General features: G+C 37.9%; 1 protein-coding gene and 2 long non-coding RNA genes across 7 annotated transcripts in view; 2 read left to right on the top strand and 1 right to left on the bottom strand.

The window, feature by feature from the left end:
- LOC121424678 (mitotic apparatus protein p62-like) overlaps positions 1-21252 on the bottom strand; it is an 80096-nt gene that overhangs the window by 32740 nt on the left and 26104 nt on the right. For 2 of the 5 annotated variants that reach the window (XM_041620422.1, XM_041620424.1), the window contains one exon: positions 20345-20581. In XM_041620422.1, coding sequence (XP_041476356.1) covers positions 20360-20581 — 222 coding nt within the window. In that variant the 3' untranslated portion in view covers positions 20345-20359. Of the gene's footprint in view, positions 1-3647; positions 3730-18540; positions 18582-20344; positions 20582-21252 lie in introns of those variants that run through there. The other 3 variants (XM_041620423.1, XM_041620425.1, XM_041620421.1) reach the window with 2 other exon arrangements.
- LOC121424680 lies at positions 5047-5962 on the top strand. Its single transcript, XR_005971412.1, has 2 exons — positions 5047-5315; positions 5759-5962. It is a non-coding gene; the product is annotated as an uncharacterized LOC121424680 (long non-coding RNA).
- Positions 12241-14261, top strand: LOC121424679. The gene is made up of 2 exons (XR_005971411.1): positions 12241-13614; positions 14058-14261. It is a non-coding gene; the product is annotated as an uncharacterized LOC121424679 (long non-coding RNA).

Below are 21252 nucleotides of genomic sequence, written 5' to 3'. Positions count from 1 at the left end.
TACTTATCCAAAATATACCAACAAAAATAAAGCCAAACACACTTCATGTTGTTCTCTAAATCAACAAAGATGGACTTAGCACCTTCTGAGACCAAAGTCATCATATCTGAACTCTTTTTGTTACAATTTTAAAGACCATTTCAATGGAAATTCCAATGGTTAAACTCAAGAATTCCTGGTAAATGTGAATGCACCTGGATACTGCATTTCATTGGGGAAGACTTGGAAAATTGCAATTAACATGGAAAAAAATCTTCACGCTTGTATTAAAAAAAGTTGAAAACAAAAGAAAATTCATTTTCAGCCTCTAGAAATTCAACGATAGTGTGTGTGTTATATTGTAATACAATTTATGGCTTTAGTGTGTGTGCTTAATATCAATGGTATTTTAGCATTAAATTGATGTTTGGAACCAGTTTAGAAATCACTAAAAACCAAAACAAACTCTGACTTTACAATGGAAAATTACCATCAATAAAGATGACTTATACCTTTACAATCAGAGTTTTGATTAGTCCCCAAAACTGCATGCCACTTCAATTCATTACATAAAATATATGCCCTCAACAGTTCTGATTTGGAGGATATAAAATAAAACGTGTTTTATTGGATAAATTTAATGATTCTATTCTAAATTACATCAGTATTGGTTGGGTTCCCAAATCAAAAGAAAAGTATCTGTTTAGTTTATCTCATTTTTCTTTACATATTCTGTATAACCACTTCTGAAGTATTCAATGTGCTGAAAATTTTAGGCCATCATTTCATTCTCCAACATGCTACTATAATCTTTTCATATCTATATCATGGTATGACAGTATGAGAGTATTGGCCTTAATATTCTACTCATACATAGTCATACAGGCAAATACAGAGAATATAAAAGAAAAAAACCAATTGTATTGATAATTTTCATGAGCATGCATTGTTGTTTATCAGACATTTCTGATACACAACAATGCATGCTCATGGAAATTATTATTTATAAAAAAAAAAACATGGAATCCAAAAAATATTTTCCAAATTGAACCCTGATATCAAGCTTGTTCACCATAAATAGCAGAAGGATCAAAACATTTGAAGAAAACAAAATTTAGTTCATTCAAATACACACTGTTATGTTGACATATTTCTTTTTTCATAATAATAAAGTATTAATTGTAAATATAACAACAAAATCAACAAAGAAAATTTGTCCAACCATACATACTAAATAGAACCATTTCCCAACATTAAACCAGTCTATTTCCACCTCTCTATCAAACTGGAAGGGTTGTGTTCAAAATAGGAAATATCAATATCATTTTTTTCTTGTTTGCATTCTAGCCTAGTTTTAAATGATGAATAAACCTCAACTATCATTATAAATGTTCCCTTTCCATTAAGAAAATATCACTAAAAACCTATAATTCATAAACTAATATTCAGAAATCCAGTTTTTGCAAACACTAAATATTGCTCTATCTGGAAAGTTTTCATATTTACATGTAAAATCACTTTGTTTGAAACAAAAATTTCTATGGAGAATGGCCAATTTTCGACTGGGTTCAATAAAGTGTCACTCAACATTCCTAAAAAATACAAATCTAGCAATATTTGGTACTGCACTTCATAAACAAGTGAATTTTATAGTTTTATAACCTCAAAATATTCCTTTCTTCATAGAAGTTTTACCTTTGCTCTTGATGAAAACGCAGTGTGAAGGAATTTTAAATAGATGGGGGTAAACAAGATCATAAAGGGTGTCTACGACAATGATGGATGGTGGTAAGATTGACGTAGTGAGAAGGAAAGAAAATCTATTTCATTTATGCTGCCCACGCCCAGTATTTTAAGTATTAGCATAAAGTAAAGTATTCTCCAATACAGCTCCTCAATCACTCTACAACATTAGCCTTCTTTTCTTTCCATTTCCTTATTATTCCCTTTTTCTCTATCCATCAATATATTCTATCTCTTCTATATTCGTTCTCTCAATCCATTTTGCAATCCCCTACTAATCCGAGCCCCTTTTTACTCTACAGGCTTTCTCTCCCCTTTTCTGGTGCCTCCTTTCAGCGTTCCTCTCCCCCTTTTTTTATTTCTTCATTATTTTTCCATTGCTCCCTTCTCTCTGACCACCTATCAACACCTCTCCCTCCCTCCCTCTCTCTCTCACTCTCTCTCACAGACGTAACTTCCTAGCATTGTTGCATGCGTATCCTATTTACACTGTAACCTGTCAAAAAACTCCTTTTAACAAATCAAACATTGTACATATATATCTGGAGTGATTTTGCAACTTTATCTTTTGTCACAGATCAATTCATTCTTTTGTCCCTGCGGTATCGTGAAAGTCATAGGCGTAACCTTGACGATTAAAGTCATATCCCTTTCTTGCTCCCCCATTTTCCCCTTCGTTTCACTAAGTGTACTAAATGTATCCACTAATCACTACAACTTGTTTTAATATTCAGACTCCCTTACTCTTCAACATGTAGAACTGTATGTAATTGACTAGGGCATAATTGGGAGCATTCAACTACATAAAATTCACCACAGATGGCAGTATTCTCAATATTCCTCTGGTGATATATAGAAACAAAAATGCTGAGAATATTTAAGTAAAATTTTTAATGTATTAGCAAGTTTCATTTGTTCTTAAGGTTCTCTTTGAGCGAAATGCATTAAACTTAATTGTTGAAATTAATTCATTAAAAATGTTGTACTCTTTTTTTTCAATGAATTAATGAAAACAAACCCTAGAAGGAAAGGTACTAGGCATTTAAATACCCATCAATATTGGGAATATTACTCACATTTAACCAAACCTTTTTTGTATCCCAAAATGCCTCAAAATACACAATATGAAAAACAAATCCAAGAGGTTTCTAAATATTTGGCAAAATATAACCCCCCCCCCCTGATCAATGTATGACAAAGTGATGAATTTCAAAATAAATCTCCTTTAAAAGAATTTTCCTACAATGCCCTATGAACAGTTTTGAGACAAAGGCAGTCTTGAAACAAATATCCAAGTCAAAATGAAATATGCATATGAATAGCATAATTCCTTTAAAAACCCTGAAATCAGCACAAAAAAATGATGAAATGCACTGGATAGGTTACAAATACAGTTCAAAAGAAACTTCAACATGGCTGTTAACATGACAGACTATGTCATTGTTAAATATCACTTTAAGAAATAAATCACATTTTCACTTTAAGACTGTAATCCAATAGACATTCCAGGTTGAGATTTCAGACTTTTTTTTATTTGTTATAAACTATAACTAATATGGTTATATTATTTTAGGTAACAAAATGATCATTTATTAAGTGGAAATACAAACAGCCTTGACAAGAATTGGAATTTGTTGTAACTTTTTAATGTACTTCTCAGGGATACATTGTACACCAGTACATTTTTGCATCACTATCTAAACTACAAACTCATTTATGTTTTCATGTATCATCAAGTGTTTTTAAAATCTACAAAATGTACATTTCACTTTTAATCAGTTTGAAACTTTCATATCAGATTATTAAAACTGCAAACTCCTGTATGTTCATACCATTTTCATGTAATACCATAAATGTTTTTAAAATTAACACAAGGTTGTCCAATCACTTGGAATTTTAGAATGGGTCATCAATGTACAACTTACCTTTCCTTTCTTAGTTGGCTTTTCAGGCGATGACTCTTCCTCCTCTTCTTCATCTTCATCCTCCTCATCTTCATCTTCCTCGCTGAAATGAGAAGGAAATCATAATCAATCGTTCATCATCCTCATGACCAACAGCAGCAGCATCAACATCTTAATCATCATCACCGCCACCACCATCATCAATCATCATCACCACCATCATCGTCATCATCATCATCATCATAATCATTACCACCAACATCACCATCATCACGACTATCACCACCACCATCAGCATCACCACTATCATCATTACCACCAACATCATCACCACCATCACCATCATCATCATCACCATCATCATCATCACAACCATCATCATCATCATCAATCATCATCATAACTATCACTATCACCATTGCCACCACCATCATCATCACTATCATAATCTTCATCATCATCATCACCACCATCATCATCACCATTATCATCATCAAATTTGGAGGGGAGTTGTTATTCATAAAACAAATAAACAAGGCACACAAATATGTATAAAGTCTATTTAGATTCATTGTCAGTCTGCTGGCATGTTAAAACATTTAGATCTGTCATCTCATTTAGAAACATCACTTCATTTGTAAATGTTCATATTTACAATGCACCAGTAAAGGGCAAATTTTCGTAAGGGGATAATAAAGTTCAATTCAATGCCTGCTATAGCCATGATCCATCTACGTCATGATGGAAAAACAGCTATATGTAGCAAATGCTTCACGCAATCTAAGAAAATACAAAGTGAGCAGAGCAAGCAAACTACCTGATTATACAGCTCATAAGCAATGAGTGACATCACCTCAGTGAATATACAGCACCGTTCACAATATAATGCAATTGTATTCACTGAGGTGATGTAAAAAACATAGAATATACCAAATCCATCCCTCGCAGCCAAGATCACATGATTGCATAATGACCCATCAAAGATTTCAATCTACATAATCTATGTAATACAATTATGAATCTTTGAACTTCACTTCAATCCTCTTTAAATAATATTCTCACTCTTCCTCTTAGAGAAAGGTCAAAATAGTTGATGATCCCGTCATCATCTTCACCATCCATCCTGCCAATCTCATACCAATATTCCTTGATTCGTATCACAACAACCCCAGGAATGTGGCGTCAATTTCGACGGCTTCCAAACGAATCTCCCCTCTCGATTCCGCGACGATGGCATCACTCGTCGACCGCCAAACGTGCGGAACAGTTTCAAAACCGTTGCAACAAGGAAGCGCATCAGGGAATCGAGACCATGTCATAATTTATGTCATCTTTTCCGGACGGGACCCCTTGGTGTCCTTGTCCACAACAGGACTGATATAAGGTAGACCTTAATCAGCGGCAGATGCAACTGTGATGAAAGTACATCTGAATTTATAAATTAGCGCACCAAAATTAGCGCAGAAGTGATTTAGCACTTTTTGTATATATACTTTCACTATTGCACTACCTGATTAATATATTTGTATCTAGCACTCCCTTAGTCAATGTGTTCACTTACATAGCACCATGACAGTGCATTTGAATTTTGGACATTGGGTTGTGTGAGGGACCAGGATTTTGCCCTTCAAAATCACAAACATCCTGGCTCAGAAGACAATTAATTTACTTGAGAAAGCAAGCAAAGAGGTTAGTTGATGTTTTGTTTTATATATTTTTAATTATGGTCTAAGCATAAAGTGAGATTTTAGAGATCTTTTTCTTTGTTCATAATGACTAATGATAATGTGTATGTAGTATGTATAATGTATGTACAAACTATAACAGGCTCACTGATCCCCTTCATAATCAAATAAGACTCAAGAAACTACATTTTTTACTGCATTTATTATATAATATATCAAGAATGATTGTTGATTTGTACTTTTATTATAATTGTATTTGAGATCAAAGCTGAATGTTTGTAGTTTGAAACCTTTAATGAGTATAAAACAATCATATATGTATAGTGGAGAGAATTTGGGATCTAGACTATTTAGGTCTTCCAAAGATTGATGTTGTATTACTGATATTTAAGATGTTTCATTTTGCTGGTATTTATGATTCCTTTTTCTTTATCATTGACTCCACAGTTTTCACGGATTAAAGATATCAATCAGATTAAAGGAACGAATTGGTTTGAAAGAAGGATTAAAAGTACCAATTGGATTCAAAGGATTAAAACTACCAATTGGATTGATTGTATGGATTTGATATCAGATTAATCGATTAAACAACGAAATCCTGTAGAGGCCTTTGTTCGCTTGTCTTTTGTTGTCGACCTCACTACAGCCACAGTGAAAACTCTTTGGGCAGCGAGAATTCTTCGACGTGAATTTCCTCTTTCGACACGGTCAAACATCCTCGCAGTTCAATGGACTTTGCGAATTCTTCCAGCTACGGAAGAATTTCGAATGCAAATGTGGAACTTCGATATTCAATGTTCGACACGATGAATGAAATCTTCGTGATATATTGATCTCAACCTTCTTTCATCACAAATCTTCTATTTGGGAATAATCATGGCAGAAGGAGTTGAGAATGAACGGGATAGAATGCCCACTGAGAAGGGTTTGCAGTATAAAGCAGACGTCACAGTCAAGACATGGAGAGATGCCATTCGACTTTGGAGGAGAAGGGCAAATAAGCATCGCCAGCTTATAGTTGAAGACGACGTCAACACTGTGATGATTAAAGAATCCCGTAATCAAGTACAGGAAGCCATGGACAAGGCGATTTCTTCTCAAGAAGTACTTGCAGATATAGCTCCTTCAGCGGATCTTGATGATGGTGAAGATCTACTTGAAACTATTGAAGATGAACATTCTTCTTTAATGAGAGAAACAATGAAAGTAATTCTCCGATTGCAAGGTGGGACGATTTCATCTAAGTCAGGTTCCCGATCATCCAGAGGGAGAGTTCAAGACTGGGTTGATCGTCAAGTGTCAGTTTCCCCTCGAGTTCAGGGTATAGTTGATAGAGGTAACAGTGCCCCTCCAGTGGAACCCACGATTGAGATGAACAACCCTGCTCCACCTTCGGAAAGCCCTGCAACTAAGATTGGTCATCTACAAGAACCAAAGTCCAGCAATGATGATGTTCTCGCCAACAGTTTGAAAGAGTTGCTATCCTTGAATAGACTTCCTCTTTTAGAGCCTAAGACACTAATGGAAAATTTTCAGGTAACCCTCTTGACTACACGGCATGGAGGCGAAGCTACGACGCATTAATTGAACATCGTGGAATTCCTATGGCAGAGAGGTTCTACTTTCTCTTGAAATACCTGACGGGTGAGCCGAAATCCTTGGTAGAAGGCTACTCTATGATCGGCGATGGCAGAGGTTACCTTAATGCAAAGGAAGCGTTGGAACAGAGATATGGGAATCCATTTGTAGTTTCAAATGCCTACAGAGACAAGCTGGATGCTTGGCCCAAGGTTGGATCAAGAGACTCCTTTGGACTTAGGAGATTCGGAGACTTCCTGAAACAATGTGACGCAGCATCCAAGTATGTTCCGCACCTGAATCATCTTGATGACGAACGGGAAAATCAAAACCTACTGAGGAAACTCCCTGAATGGCTAGTCGTTAAATGGGGAAGGAAGGTTGTTCAGTGGAGACAGGATTGGAAAACCTTTCCACCATTTGCCATCTTTACAGAGTTCATTGACGAAGAGGCAACCGTTGCTTGTGATCCCGTCACCTCTCTTCAGTCTCTGCAGACCTCAAAGGAAAGGAAGAAGTCAACTCCTTCTCGATCTTTGCAGACTGGAACACACAATCACAAAGATGGCTCTGCTGAGAAGAAATATCTGTCATGTGTCTTTTGCAAGGGTCAACACCATATTAGTGAATGTTCCTCATTCAATTCAGAAACAATGCAGAAGAAAAGACAGACTATTAAGGACAATGGTCTCTGCTTTGGTTGCTTGAGAAAGGGACACATGTCAAAGAGATGCAAGAAAAGAAATACATGCTCCGTATGTAAAGGAAAGCATCCAACTGCTCTACATGATGATGAGTGGAAAGAGAAGCGACGGGATGCTACTAACAGAGAGAGGAGCAGTAAGGAAACTCTGGAATCAAATTCTCATGCTTCCCAGTCAGATTCCAGTCAGTCTATGAAGTCATCGATGATTGTTCCGGTATGGCTATCACACGAGTCCAGTCGTAAGGAGAGACTAGTGTATGCGCTGTTGGACACGCAATCCGATACGTCCTTCATTCTCACACAAACCAAAGAAGCAATGGGAATCAAAGGCGTACAAATACACTTATTGCTTTCTACAATGACGAGGACAAATGAGAGAATAGCTTGTGAGAAGGTGACTGGATTGAAAGTGAAGGCTTACTACAACTCCGAGAAGGTAATTAGCCTCCCTCCAAGCTATACGAGAGACATTATCCCAGCAGATCGACATCATATTCCTACTCCTGACACAGCAAGATCCTTCAAACACTTGTCTAGGATTGCCAATATGATTGCTCCTCTTCAGGATGTTGAAATTGGACTCTTGATCGGCTACGACTGTGCCAAGGCTCTAGCTCCTCGTGCTGTCATCCACTCTCCTGACGAAAGAGGACCCTATGCAGTCCAGACAGACCTAGGATGGAGCATTGTTGGGACGGTGAACGCAGGTTATGTTGAAAGTCACAATGATCCCATTGGTGTGAGCCATCGTACAACTGTACGGAAGGTGCCTGAGGAGGTACAGTTGAAAGGTCATCGCTCAGAAGTGATCTTCACGCATCCAGCTACTACGAAGGAAGAGATCACCCCTCTTCATGTTGTCCAACTTCTCGAAGCTGACTTCACTCCTGATAAGAAGCAGAAACCCTATTCCCAGAATGATTTGAAGTTTGTTAAGCTAATGGAGAAGGAGATTCACGTTTCAGAGAGTGGACACTACGAGATGCCCCTTCCCTTCAAGGAGGAAGAGGTACCTGTACTGCCTAACAACAAGTTTGTTGCTGCCAAACGTTTGAACCACCTGAAGAAAAAGTTTGAAAATGATGCCACCTACTATGACCAATACCTACAACAGATGAACAATCTCCTTGAAAAGAAGTATGCAGAGAAGGTGTCCGAACCAGGTGAACCAGGCAAGCTATGGTATATTCCACATCATGGAGTACAGCAACCAAAGAAACTGAGGGTGGTGTTCGATTGCAGTTCACAGTTCAAAGGAGAGTGTTTGAACTCTCATCTTCTCACTGGCCCTGATTTGACCAATGCACTTGCTGGAGTACTGTGCAGATTCAGAAAAGAGAAGGTAGCCTTCATGTGTGACATCAAAGAAATGTTTCATCAGTTTCATGTTAACAAAGAGTACCGTGACTACCTGCGCTTCCTCTGGTGGCCAGACGGAGACTATCGTCGAGAGCCTACTGACTTCAGAATGAATGTGCACCTCTTTGGAGCTGCCTCTTCGCCCGGGTGCGCAAATTTTGGATTGAAGCATATAGCAACCGACATGGCAGATGAAATAAGTCAAGATGCAGCCAAGTTCATCCAACGAGACTTTTACGTCGATGATGGGCTCAAGGCAGTAGAAACAGAAGAAGAGGCCATCGATCTGATCTCAAAGACCAAGAAGATATGTGGACATGGTGGTCTTCATGTTCACAAAGTTGTCTCCAACTCAAGGAAAGTGCTAGATTCAGTTCCAAAGGAAGATAGAGCTAAAGAAGTGAAAGAATTGAATCTTCTACTCGATCACCTGCCTGTCGAAAAAGCTTTAGGCGTGCAATGGTGTGTCGAATCTGATACTTTCCGCTTTAGGGTGACCTTCCAAGACAAGCCTTTGACTAGGAGAGGTGTGCTGTCAACCGTGATGTCCGTGTACGACCCTCTTGGATTGTTAGCCCCATTGCTGCTTCCTGGTAAGATAATACTTCAGGATCTATGTAGAACTTCTGCCGCTTGGGACGACCCCCTTCCAGACCTACTTCAAGACAGGTGGAATAAGTGGAAAACAGACATTCTCCAACTCGAAAGGGTCTCCATTGACAGGTGTTACAAGCCGGAAGACTTTGGGGAAGTCAAGAATGTCGAGCTACACCACTTCTGTGATGCGAGCAACCTTGGTTACGGTCATTGTACTTACCTGAGAATGATTAATGGAAGGGGAGAAGTACATTGTACGCTTGTGTTGGGCAAATCCAGAGTGTCACCAATCAAGACAGTCACAGTACCAAGGCTGGAACTGACTGCAGCTGTTCTGTCAGTGAAGATGAGCGCCTTTCTTCAAGCTGAGCTAGACCTCAAAATTGATAGGGAGGTCTTTTGGACTGATAGCCGAGTGGTGCTAGGCTATATTAAGAACGAGACAAGGCGTTATCATGTCTTTGTTGCAAATAGAGTCCGCCAAATTAGAGATGAATCATCACCCAATCAATGGAGGCACGTCAGCACTCAAGATAATCCAGCTGATGCCCCATCAAGAGGACTCACGGTCGATCAGCTTGAAGCATCAAAGTGGTTCATGGGTCCAGACTTCATTTGGGAAAGCGAAATTCCGGAAGAAACTGAGGAAGAAGCTACAGTCATTCCTAAAGATCCTGAAGTGAAAAGCAACACCCATGCCTCAGTAAAAGGGGTAGATGAGCTCGAGTTAAAGCGATTTGATCATCTCTCTAGTTGGTATCGAGCGAAGAGAGCTGTGGCGAATTGCCTCCGTCTCAAATCATACCTACAGAAATGCTGCCAAGCAAGAGGAGATGGGAATGACATCAAGAAAGTTGTGATGGAACCTCTGACTACCGAACAACTTCTTCATGCAGAGAAGGAAATCATAAGACTGATTCAGAGGAGGACATTTGATGAAGCGAAATCATCAGAGATCAGCAAGCCTCACAACGAAAGAGAAAGAAGGCGTCGTTGCAAGGAGACCAGTCGCTTGTGTCGTCTTGACCCATTTATAGATGATGATGGCATCCTTAGAGTTGGAGGACGTTTGAGGAGATCTGACCTCTCATTTGAAAGCAAACATCCTGCCATCCTTCCTCAAAAACACCGGACCAAGTTAATTGTATCTCAGTGTCATACTGAGGTGGCTCATGGAGGAAGAGGCATGACGACTAACCATCTCAGAGCAAAGGGATATTGGATCTTGGGTAGCAGCAACTTCATCTCGAAATTCATCTCCCAATGTGTAGTCTGTCGCAGACTTCGACAACCTCCACAAATTCAGAAGATGGCAGACTTACCTGAGGACCGTCTTTCCCCAGCTCCACCATTTACTTATGCTGGAGTTGATTGCTTTGGGCCTTGGCTAATAAAGGAAGGACGGAAAGAACTGAAACGCTATGGTCTGATATTCACATGTATGGCATCGAGAGGTATTCACATCGAAGTTCTACACTCCCTCTCCACCGACTCCTTCATCAATGGTCTCAGACGCTTCATTTCTGTCAGAGGCCCTGTAAGACAATTGAGATGTGACAGGGGAACGAACTTTGTGGGTGCTGAGGCGGAGTTCAAACGATGTGCTGAATCCAGTGAGAAACAGGTAAAAGACTTTCTCCTGAAAGAGGGATGCGACTTCATCGCTTTCAAGTTCAATGTACCTGCTTCTAGCCACATGGGCGGAGTGTGGGAGCGGCAGATCCGCTCCATACGTCAGGTCTTAGATGTTCTGCTACACCAGGCAGGCCAACAACTAGATGACGAGTGGTTGAGAACTTTGATGTGTGAGGCGGCTGCCATTGTAAACAGTCGTCCGCTAACCACCGACCTCCTGAATGAACCAACACATTCCACTCCATTGACTCCTAATCATCTGTTGACTCAAAAGTCGAGGGTCATTCTTCCACCCCCTGGTAGTTTCTCTCGAGAAGATGTCTACGCGAGGAAACGATGGCGGAGAGTACAACATTTGGCAAATGAGTTTTGGTGTCGATGGAAGAAGGAGTTTCTTTGTCAGCTTCAGTCGCGACAGAAGTGGACCAAGCCACATCGCAACATGAGAATAGGAGATGTGGTAATTATTAAAGACGATAACACTCCTCGCAATGTTTGGCCTCTTGGAAGAATCGTTGAACTGTATCAATCAAAGGATGACTACATTCGTAAGGTTAGGGTCATGGTAGGAGACAGAAAATTAGACAATGTGGGAAAACGAAGTAACCCAGTGACTTACCTTGATCGTCCCATCCACAAGCTAGTTCTTCTTCTTCCGAGTGAAGACCAGGAATAATTCCCAGCCAAGGAGCCACGTGACTCATTAAGAAAGACTAAAATGCTCATACAGAATCTGATAGGAATTTTCAAGTTAATTTGATATTTCGATCTGGACTATAATTCACCAAAACTTTCTTTGAGAACTCTGCATGGAGCACAGTCTGAACTCTAGACTAATCACAAGATGAATACATCAATTTGTGGGTTATGGAAACAGAAATTGACTGTGTTAAAATTTTGAGGTAAAACTTAGATTTTACTGTCATTTTAAACATTCTGAGTCTGATTTAAGACTATATTGCTTCGTGAATTTCAGACAATGAGTCTGATTATTGCAGAATAATTGAATAATTGCTTAATCATGTTTTTTTTTATACACATACATAAATATATATATCGAATTCAATTTGATCAAACATACATTGGTCTGGAAATTAGACTTATTCTTCTCTTCATTTTCTTTCAGAAGAAAATTAACAATTTTGTATATTGCATATTTTCAAAGTTTTATAAAGATGCAAAGTGGAGAAAGTCTTGAGAACAAGTATGTTTCTAGTCGTATTCAAACTTTTCAAAGATGACTTTGTGTGTATTTCAGAATATTTTAATATTTTCATATACATGTATATACTGAGCAGGAAGAACGCATAAGTATATATATCATAGAATGTTGAAATCTTCCAAGGAAGAGTGTTGATTTATCTAAAACATCTAAAGTTTTGACTGAATTCAAGTTGAATTCATCTTAGCTATGGTACACTATGCAATTCGTCTTTCTATTATATTGATGCAGATTATATACACGTATCTCACATGCATCGAGGTCTGAATCTATATATATGATGTCTGAAGATGAGATTATAAAATGTATAACGATTGTCCTTTTTGGCAGAAACCTTTTTTCTTGGTTTAGATAAATATTCCATGAAAATAGAGGAAAGGTACAGATATTGGAGGTTATTTTCGTATTCTACCAAAATGATTTGTTTCTTGATTATGAATACTTATTGATTTCTTGAAGTAGTCAAATTGTGTGAACTTGATGTTTTTATCTATATACAAAAAAAAAGGTGAAAGGCAGAAAAGTAGTAAATTGATGTTTTTGTTTTAGATTGAAAGCTTTTCGAGTACTACGAAACTTTCGAATTGGATTTACGCTTGTAAATTACTGTCAAAATTCAAGTATGACATTTTGTGATATCAATGTTTCATTATCATGTTTTGAAAGATGTAGTTTGAGTTTCTCATCATTTGTATATAGTACTTAGTGTATCATCTTATGGTTGATGGTATAATTTTACAGCCAAGGAATGTGATTTCGTGAAAAATTTCTAGGAAACGTTCATGTATACTTAGTCTAGTAGCGTAAATTTATCTTTTAGAAGTATACATGTATGTAGTCTATAAAGTAGTCTATAAAGTACTTAAATTTAGATTTATTCATTGCAGATGTTTTCTTGAGGTAAATTAATGCTTAATTTAAAGGAGCCATGTGATGAAAGTACATCTGAATTGATAAATTAGCGCACCAAAATTAGCGCAGAAGTGATTTAGCACTTTTTGTATATATACTTTCACTATTGCACTACCTGATTAATATATTTGTATCTAGCACTCCCTTAGTCAATGTGTTCACTTACATAGCACCATGACAGTGCATTTGAATTTTGGACATTGGGTTGTGTGAGGGACCAGGATTTTGCCCTTCAAAATCACAAACATCCTGGCTCAGAAGACAATTAATTTACTTGAGAAAGCAAGCAAAGAGGTTAGTTGATGTTTTGTTTTATATATTTTTAATTATGGTCTAAGCATAAAGTGAGATTTTAGAGATCTTTTTCTTTGTTCATAATGACTAATGATAATGTGTATGTAGTATGTATAATGTATGTACAAACTATAACAGGCTCACTGATCCCCTTCATAATCAAATAAGACTCAAGAAACTACATTTTTTACTGCATTTATTATATAATATATCAAGAATGATTGTTGATTTGTACTTTTATTATAATTGTATTTGAGATCAAAGCTGAATGTTTGTAGTTTGAAACCTTTAATGAGTATAAAACAATCATATATGTATAGTGGAGAGAATTTGGGATCTAGACTATTTAGGTCTTCCAAAGATTGATGTTGTATTATTGATATTTAAGATGTTTCGTTTTGCTGGTATTTATGATTCCTTTTTCTTTATCATTGGCTCCACAGTTTTCACGGATTAAAGATATCAATCAGATTAAAGGAACGAATTGGTTTGAAAGAAGGATTAAAAGTACCAATTGGATTCAAAGGATTAAAACTACCAATTGGATTGATTGTATGGATTTGATATCAGATTAATCGATTAAACAACGAAATCCTGTAGAGGCCTTTGTTCGCTTGTCTTTTGTTGTCGACCTCACTACAGCCACAGCAACCATGCACTTTTAATCAGTGGGAGCTGACACAGAATTGAAAACAGACCCGTAATCGGGCGAGGATGTGTCTCATAAAACTTAAGAGGGCAGACGTACAAGACCGATTTCCTGCGTCATATCGGCTTCTTGACTGATAACAATGATTCATTGCATTAGCATCTGGAGGGCAACGCTCTGGGGCTGCTTCCAAACATTCTTTTATGATGCAAGCTAAATACATGGTGTTATTTATAATCAACATAGCCTTTTCTCCTTCATGCTCTTGTTTAAACTTTTCATTTCCCTCCGTCCCCCCCTCCTCCTCCTCTTCCTCCTCCACCCCTCCTCTCTCCTTTTCCTACCCTCCCCTCATCCTATCCCCTCCCCCTCCTTCCTAAAATCACTTTCCCCTTTCACTCCTACTTCCCCTTTCACTCCTACTTCCCCTTCCCCCTCCACATCCTCTCCCCCTCCCATGCCACTCCTCCTGCCCCCCTCCCCTTCCTCTCCCTCTCCTCTTCTACCTCCTCAATGCTAACTCTGTGCATTATCCTCACTCGCATACATAAACATAGCCATGCTTGAAATCGATTCTGAAAACAGTTCTTCAGTAATCGCAAGAAAGAGACGTTTCCAGGTATTTTTTATTATTATTATTATTTGTTTCGTGTCACCTGTGCCTGGGAGGCGAAAAGCGAAATGAATCACTATGACCCGCAGGTCTCTCCTCCTGATATAACTGATTGGGGGGAGTGCAGGTGGACCACCACACCGGGGTTTCCCCCTACTCTTACACGAATAGTGCAGTGGGTTCTTAACGTGCAAAGGTGGTGACTCTCCTCCACATGGGGCCTCCATTTAACGTCCTAACCGAGGGACGGAGTGTTTTTTAGTATAACATGGGAGACGTTTACACAAAACGCACTGGCTTCAGTCATCCTCCCGGGGTGGACTCGAACCCAAGATCTTTGGCTCGACGGGCAGATGCGTTACAGACTAAGCCAAAAACGCATGACGCAATGACTGCGACTTTTGACCTTTGACCCCAATTATTGCAAGAATAAGATTTATTATTCAGTAACCTACTTGACCTTTGACATTCCAAAAACTCATTAGATTATCGTCACTCCTATATGACTTAAGACTTTAAGACTATAAGACTTTCCTTATGAGGGAAGCATTTCCTTAACTGTTGTGAGATAAGCCGGAATTGTTATTTTGACTACCAACTTTAACTGATTTTGTATTTTTCTTGTCAGTTTGTTCAATTTTTTTGTATTTACTTATTTTATTTCTGTTTTTATATAAGTTAATTGTGCGCCTTGAGTGTCATCGACAGATATGTGCGCTATACAAATCTTTAATCATTATTATTATTATTAAACTTGCAAGTTTGAAGTTGATCTGTAAAGCAGAAATGTGACATACAGACGGAGAGACAACCCGAAAACATAATGTCCCCGCCCAAAGTAGGCGGTTGTCGGTATATTAAGTCATATAACTTAACAGTGCCAGCAATCGTTATCTCGGAAGTGGTCCATATATTTTGTCTCACAGTACACTCAATGTTATTAAGAAGCCGAGGATGTTGTTTGTTAGGTCCACCACACATGTATCCATGATTCTTAATGATTATTTATGTCTGACAACTGCCAAATAACATCTCCATCAAGATGACTAGCACCCTGTTTCAAAATCAAACCAGATTGTAGGCGAGTCTATTTATATCACTTGCCATTAATCAGATGCAAACTGTAGATAGAGGGATATCACCAGAGTACTGAGCACTTGCTTATACAAGGAAACGTTAACAAATTCGGCACAACTCCTAGATGTGTTTAAGATTGCATGCTCGATCTGTAATGAAAATCATACCTCAGAAAAAATTGGAACCAGTAGGATTCGAACCCGCCATCTACTGATTTCCGGGCAGCGACTAAACCACCAGGCTATTCTGGTTCACGGCCAAGTCACGATGAACTAGAATTCAAATAGCCTCGATCCTATTCTTTCTGACTCATTATGCAAATGCACAACACGCAAGTATGAAGCAATTACTCCAGTTCTCAGAGAATTACATTGGCTCCCTGTCCATTCCCGGATTGTATTCAAGCTTCTAGTTTTTGCACACAACTGTTTTTATAAAATTGCCCCGTCCTATTTACTCGATTTAGTATCATATTACCAGCCATCCTGAAATCTTAGATCAAGCTCAAAAGCATTATTTGTTGTTCCCTCTGTCTTTACAAAGTCATATGGTGAGCGTGCTTTTACTCATGCCTCTGCTGTCCTCTGGAATGCTTTACCTTATTCAATGAGATATCAAAGTGATTTATGTACATTCAGGAGATCCCTCGAAACATATCTTTTCAATGCATAAAATACCAACTTTGAACTAATGATCCAATCTAAATATCTTGATTACTTTATTCTTACCTTTCACTGTTTCTTCTTTAAGCGCATAGGGACATGCTATGCTCTGTGTGATGCGCTATACAAGAATTGAGCATTATTATTATTTTTATGCAGTCCACCATGGACAATATAAAAAAGTTGACAATGTTCCCTCCCCCAATAACCCATCAACCCCATCCAACAATGTAGAAGAACCTTCAGAATTTGAATTTAGGCAGACAATAATTATTGAAGTGGCATCATCAAAGTCATTTTTATTTCATTCTCTAAAATATCCAATCTCCCTCTGTAATTGTATTTATCTTTTTCATAATAATAATAATAATAATAACGGTATATTGTCTGCTTATCTTGTGTGTGTGTCTTTTTTTTCTTAACCGTTTATGAAATTTGGATATTTGACATTTGTTCCTTGTAACTTGTACTTGATTAATAAGACTCTTTTTAGGTTGTATTTTGTATTATATCTTTGTATTATGTCTTTTTTGTTCACATTTGATTTTTTTAATGGTCAATAAGTAAGTGAAGTAAAAATCAAGTTTAAACAGGAGGAATCATAATTCTAGCAAATATTAAATAAACAAAAAAACATAACCACACGCTGTTATCAATAATGCATGAAGCATTTTCATTTCTTTGATGCAAGTTAAGAGAAATGTAGACAAGAATGCCTTGGTGAAGGGCCGGGCCGAGAATCGAACAGCAGAATTTCATGGTGGAGTTGAGCGCCTCAGACCACTCGGCCATAGCAAATATGTTAATAATCTTAAAATACTCACCAATAACTGTCAAAGTTCGCCACGCGTGCGTTTATTCGCATTCCATTACTAGTGTTCTACACTAGTATTGGAATGCGATGCGTCCAAGCGTACAATTATTCGCTGTCGCTACGTCAGGGTGAGCGTTTATCGCGCCACGTAGGCAGAATGCTAAAAAGCCGTGTACAGGAAAGGCCGTACGTGTGTGTGCAGGGCAAGTGAGACCTGGGCGTAAAGGTTTCTGGTCAGAATCATATGTTTTCCCATTTATTAGCCGTCAGAACCAAGTCACTACAAGGACCACGCCAACGCTGTTCTGCAGGGTTTTTATACTATTATTTCGACGAGATAAACTCTCATTCCTTGGTAAGCCTGTGATACTAGGCCGCCATTTGTGGAACAAGTTCCGTCTGCATGATAAATGACTGGAGGAAATCTTCCTCTGCACTGCGAGTGAGTTAATTCGACCACCCCTTGAAGATGTTGTAGCCCACGATTTGCTCGACAAGATCGACGTCATGCCGACAGCTCAAAGATAATTATATTGAATCATCTACAGACTGCTAACCTGTATGTATCTATCGCAAATGTGACTCTTTAATACTTTTTTAGTTTATCAAGGATTGGATCATACTTCAAAAATTGTATTTCATATTTTCCTTTCTATACAAAGAAATTGCAACAAACTCCACAGGTCATATGTTTGAATCATTGTAATCGTTGTGAATCGAAAACATTGTTTAAAGGTGAACCTTAAATTTTGTATGGAACCATTCTGAATTATCAAGATTTGTTTGTTTTTAAATGATCAAATTCACCAGGCATAATCTATTATTTCTCCAAAGAATAACAAAGATGGAAATGATTTTACCTGGTTTATAATCACTTTAAAATCTACAGAATTATATAGTGTGTTTGTATTTTTCCGAGACTAGTGGTGACAATAACTCAAAAGAAATCGCACCCCATTCAACCTCTCATGCCAATTGTTGAAAAAAAGGCAGTTTAAAAAACATTTTGCCACTTTAGCAGCCCTAGAAACCCCCCCCCCCCCCACCGGTAAACTTATGGCCTCTTGTCACACCCAGGAATTATTTGATAAGTTAATGAAGCAATACTTACTCATCATCTTCATCATCATCATCATCCTCCCCTAAGGCCATCTGTGAAAGAACATAAAATCAATATCAGTACATTAAATACACAGCCTGGGAAATAATTTTTGGACCATATGATAACATATGACAGCTTTGTACGAAAGTGGTCTAATAACTATTTCTCAAATATATACCTACAGAATGCAGGAAGTGTTTCATATTTATAATCATCTTAATGGGGCTTTTACACCAGGAAGTGTCAGCCAGTGTATGTCGATGTACATAGGCTATGGCTAGCCAATTCTTAATCCCATTTCTTGTGACCAATAAAAACTTATTAACATTTTTGTAACAGACATGACCTCAAATCATGGCCTTTTAACCCCAAGATGACCTCTGACCCCATCACCCACATGGACACACCTGCGGAATTACCCAAGGATATATGTACCAAGGAACAACATAAATGATGCAGAAATAAAAACTTCAAATTTTTGTAACAGACTAATAGACCAACAGTCTAAAGGCATGGTCACACTGCCCGAGCGTTGTTAGAGCAGTCGTGGAGCGGTAGGGAAAGAGGGCCGAATTTCGATCACAAAATTGGGGAAAAAATCGAAAACAAAAAAAAACAATCGAAATCGAAAATGGTGAACGGTAGCGAGCGGTGATGACTTTTTCTCTCCGCTCCACGACCGCTCCAACAACGCTCGGGAGGTGTGACCAGGCCTTAACTTCATTCAGGCTAGACAAAAATGTGAATTAATATATTTATCATGCATTTTCCATTTTATGTAATTATGATTAACATTCATGACTTTTTTACGGAATTCAGTGAAATTTTAAAAGATTTCCAAATCAAAATGGGATTTGAAGAGCATATATACTTCCAGACCACCTCAACAAAATCTTAGGGATCCTCATATAGTATTTGTCCACAGTATTATGGGTAACTATGTGCATAGTTTTAGGAAATAGCCCCTGGTTTAGTGTGTAAAGACTTATGTGTCATAGGATTATTTATTACACAAATCATTTACATCCCCCATAACTGACATCCCAGATACTATTTTGAAGTTAACTTGCACTGAAAATGGGTTTATCTAAAGGCAAGTGAAAATGTGTGCCTTCCAACCACAACAATAACAATTAAATTGCAATAAGATTGTTTTTAAGTACTTCAAGAGATTGGTGATTAATAAATCTGTAAGCATTCCATACAAAGGCTAATAACAGAGAGCATTATAAGCTACAAAATGAAATTAACTTTAGCTGACAAAATTAAAGTGATTGAGAATCCAAGAATCTTTAGTTATGAAAGGAAAAAGAAAGAACAGTGCATTCGAATGTTTTGCGTATTAATCACAGTAACAATGTAAGTTTTACCCTAACAAACACACCATACGGTACAGGAGACTGATTAGGACTTCACATTAAACATCTGTTCAGATTTGAAGCACACAAACAAAAGTGATGGAAAAAAGGGGAAATCTTGTGATTTTATGAATAGAACACAAATTCATGAAACTCAAAATTAACAGACAATTTTTTGGCATTAATCAACTCAAGGAGTCGTGGTGAACGGGTGTTAGCTCTTGGAATCCGCAGAAATGTGGTTACTGAAGTGTTAGAATAGACTTAGCTTTCAACAGGTCGCAAAACTAAAAGGAGAAAAAAATGGTAATAAGTAATGAGGGTGGTAAGGACATAAAATTCAAACACAAAATGAGAAAATAGATCAATATGGCACTGATGACTAAATCAGAAAAATCATACATTTGAAGATGTACCGGATGAAGTGATCTCAATCAAGATACCACAAGAAAACAAAATACGCAATGACATCACATTTGTCTCTGTAGAATATAAACCTCTTCATCCTCCTCCTCATCATCCTCTTCTTCTTCTCCACTGGTGACTTCCTCATCATCATCATCCTCGCCTTTCACCTCGTAATCTTCATCCTCTTCGTCATCGTCGTCTTCATCATCGTCAGCATGGCCGTTCTCGATGGAGCCATTTGTAACTTTCCTCTTGCTTCTGCCATCCTTATCAACCTTAGCAAGCTCAAAGAAGAAATGAAATTCAATTTTAAATTATATAGAAACTAAGAAAAGCAATTCCTTTCACCCATCTCCTCTTCATCTTGGCCATCATGGATCCTTGGTAGAACCATCTTGCTCATCCCATTCCATATCAATCTAATACCGGTATCTCGTTCTCACTATCATGCGATCCGTCATGATTGGCCTTTCCTAACTCATTGTAAGTTTGAGCCATCAACATTTTTTCTTCAATCAAAATCGATGGCCACGACTGACCTCAAGATCTGACACGATTGCTGCGATTATTTCACGATTTAGATCACGATTTTAATCTTAGTGCAAATTGTGACACAGTGGGAACTAGCTTGCTAAAGGAATAAGAATTCTAATTCCTTCTGGGTATGAACTTAGAATTAGTGTAGAACTTCTCAAGGTCATTCATCATCAAAATGACCATCCTCAATTTAAATTTTTTAATTGGTCCTCTTGACCTAGAAGCAAGAATGGATGTAAAAAAAGAAGAGTATATTAAAATTCAGACTATAAATGGTCATTTCTTTTGCAAATGAAATGTGCAAATGATTCAATGTCATGGTTCTCTTCATCCTCATCATAAGCGCATATAAGTTCGAAGATGAAACTTTTGAAAACATTCTGCTTGCTCCCCGTTCTCGTAGACCTAAAGAAGCTAA

Source organism: Lytechinus variegatus, chromosome 12, assembly GCF_018143015.1.
Source record: "Lytechinus variegatus isolate NC3 chromosome 12, Lvar_3.0, whole genome shotgun sequence".
Lineage (NCBI taxonomy): Eukaryota > Metazoa > Echinodermata > Echinoidea > Temnopleuroida > Toxopneustidae > Lytechinus > Lytechinus variegatus.
Note: the sequence above shows the minus strand (reverse complement) of the source record. Positions and strands in the feature narration are given on the sequence as shown.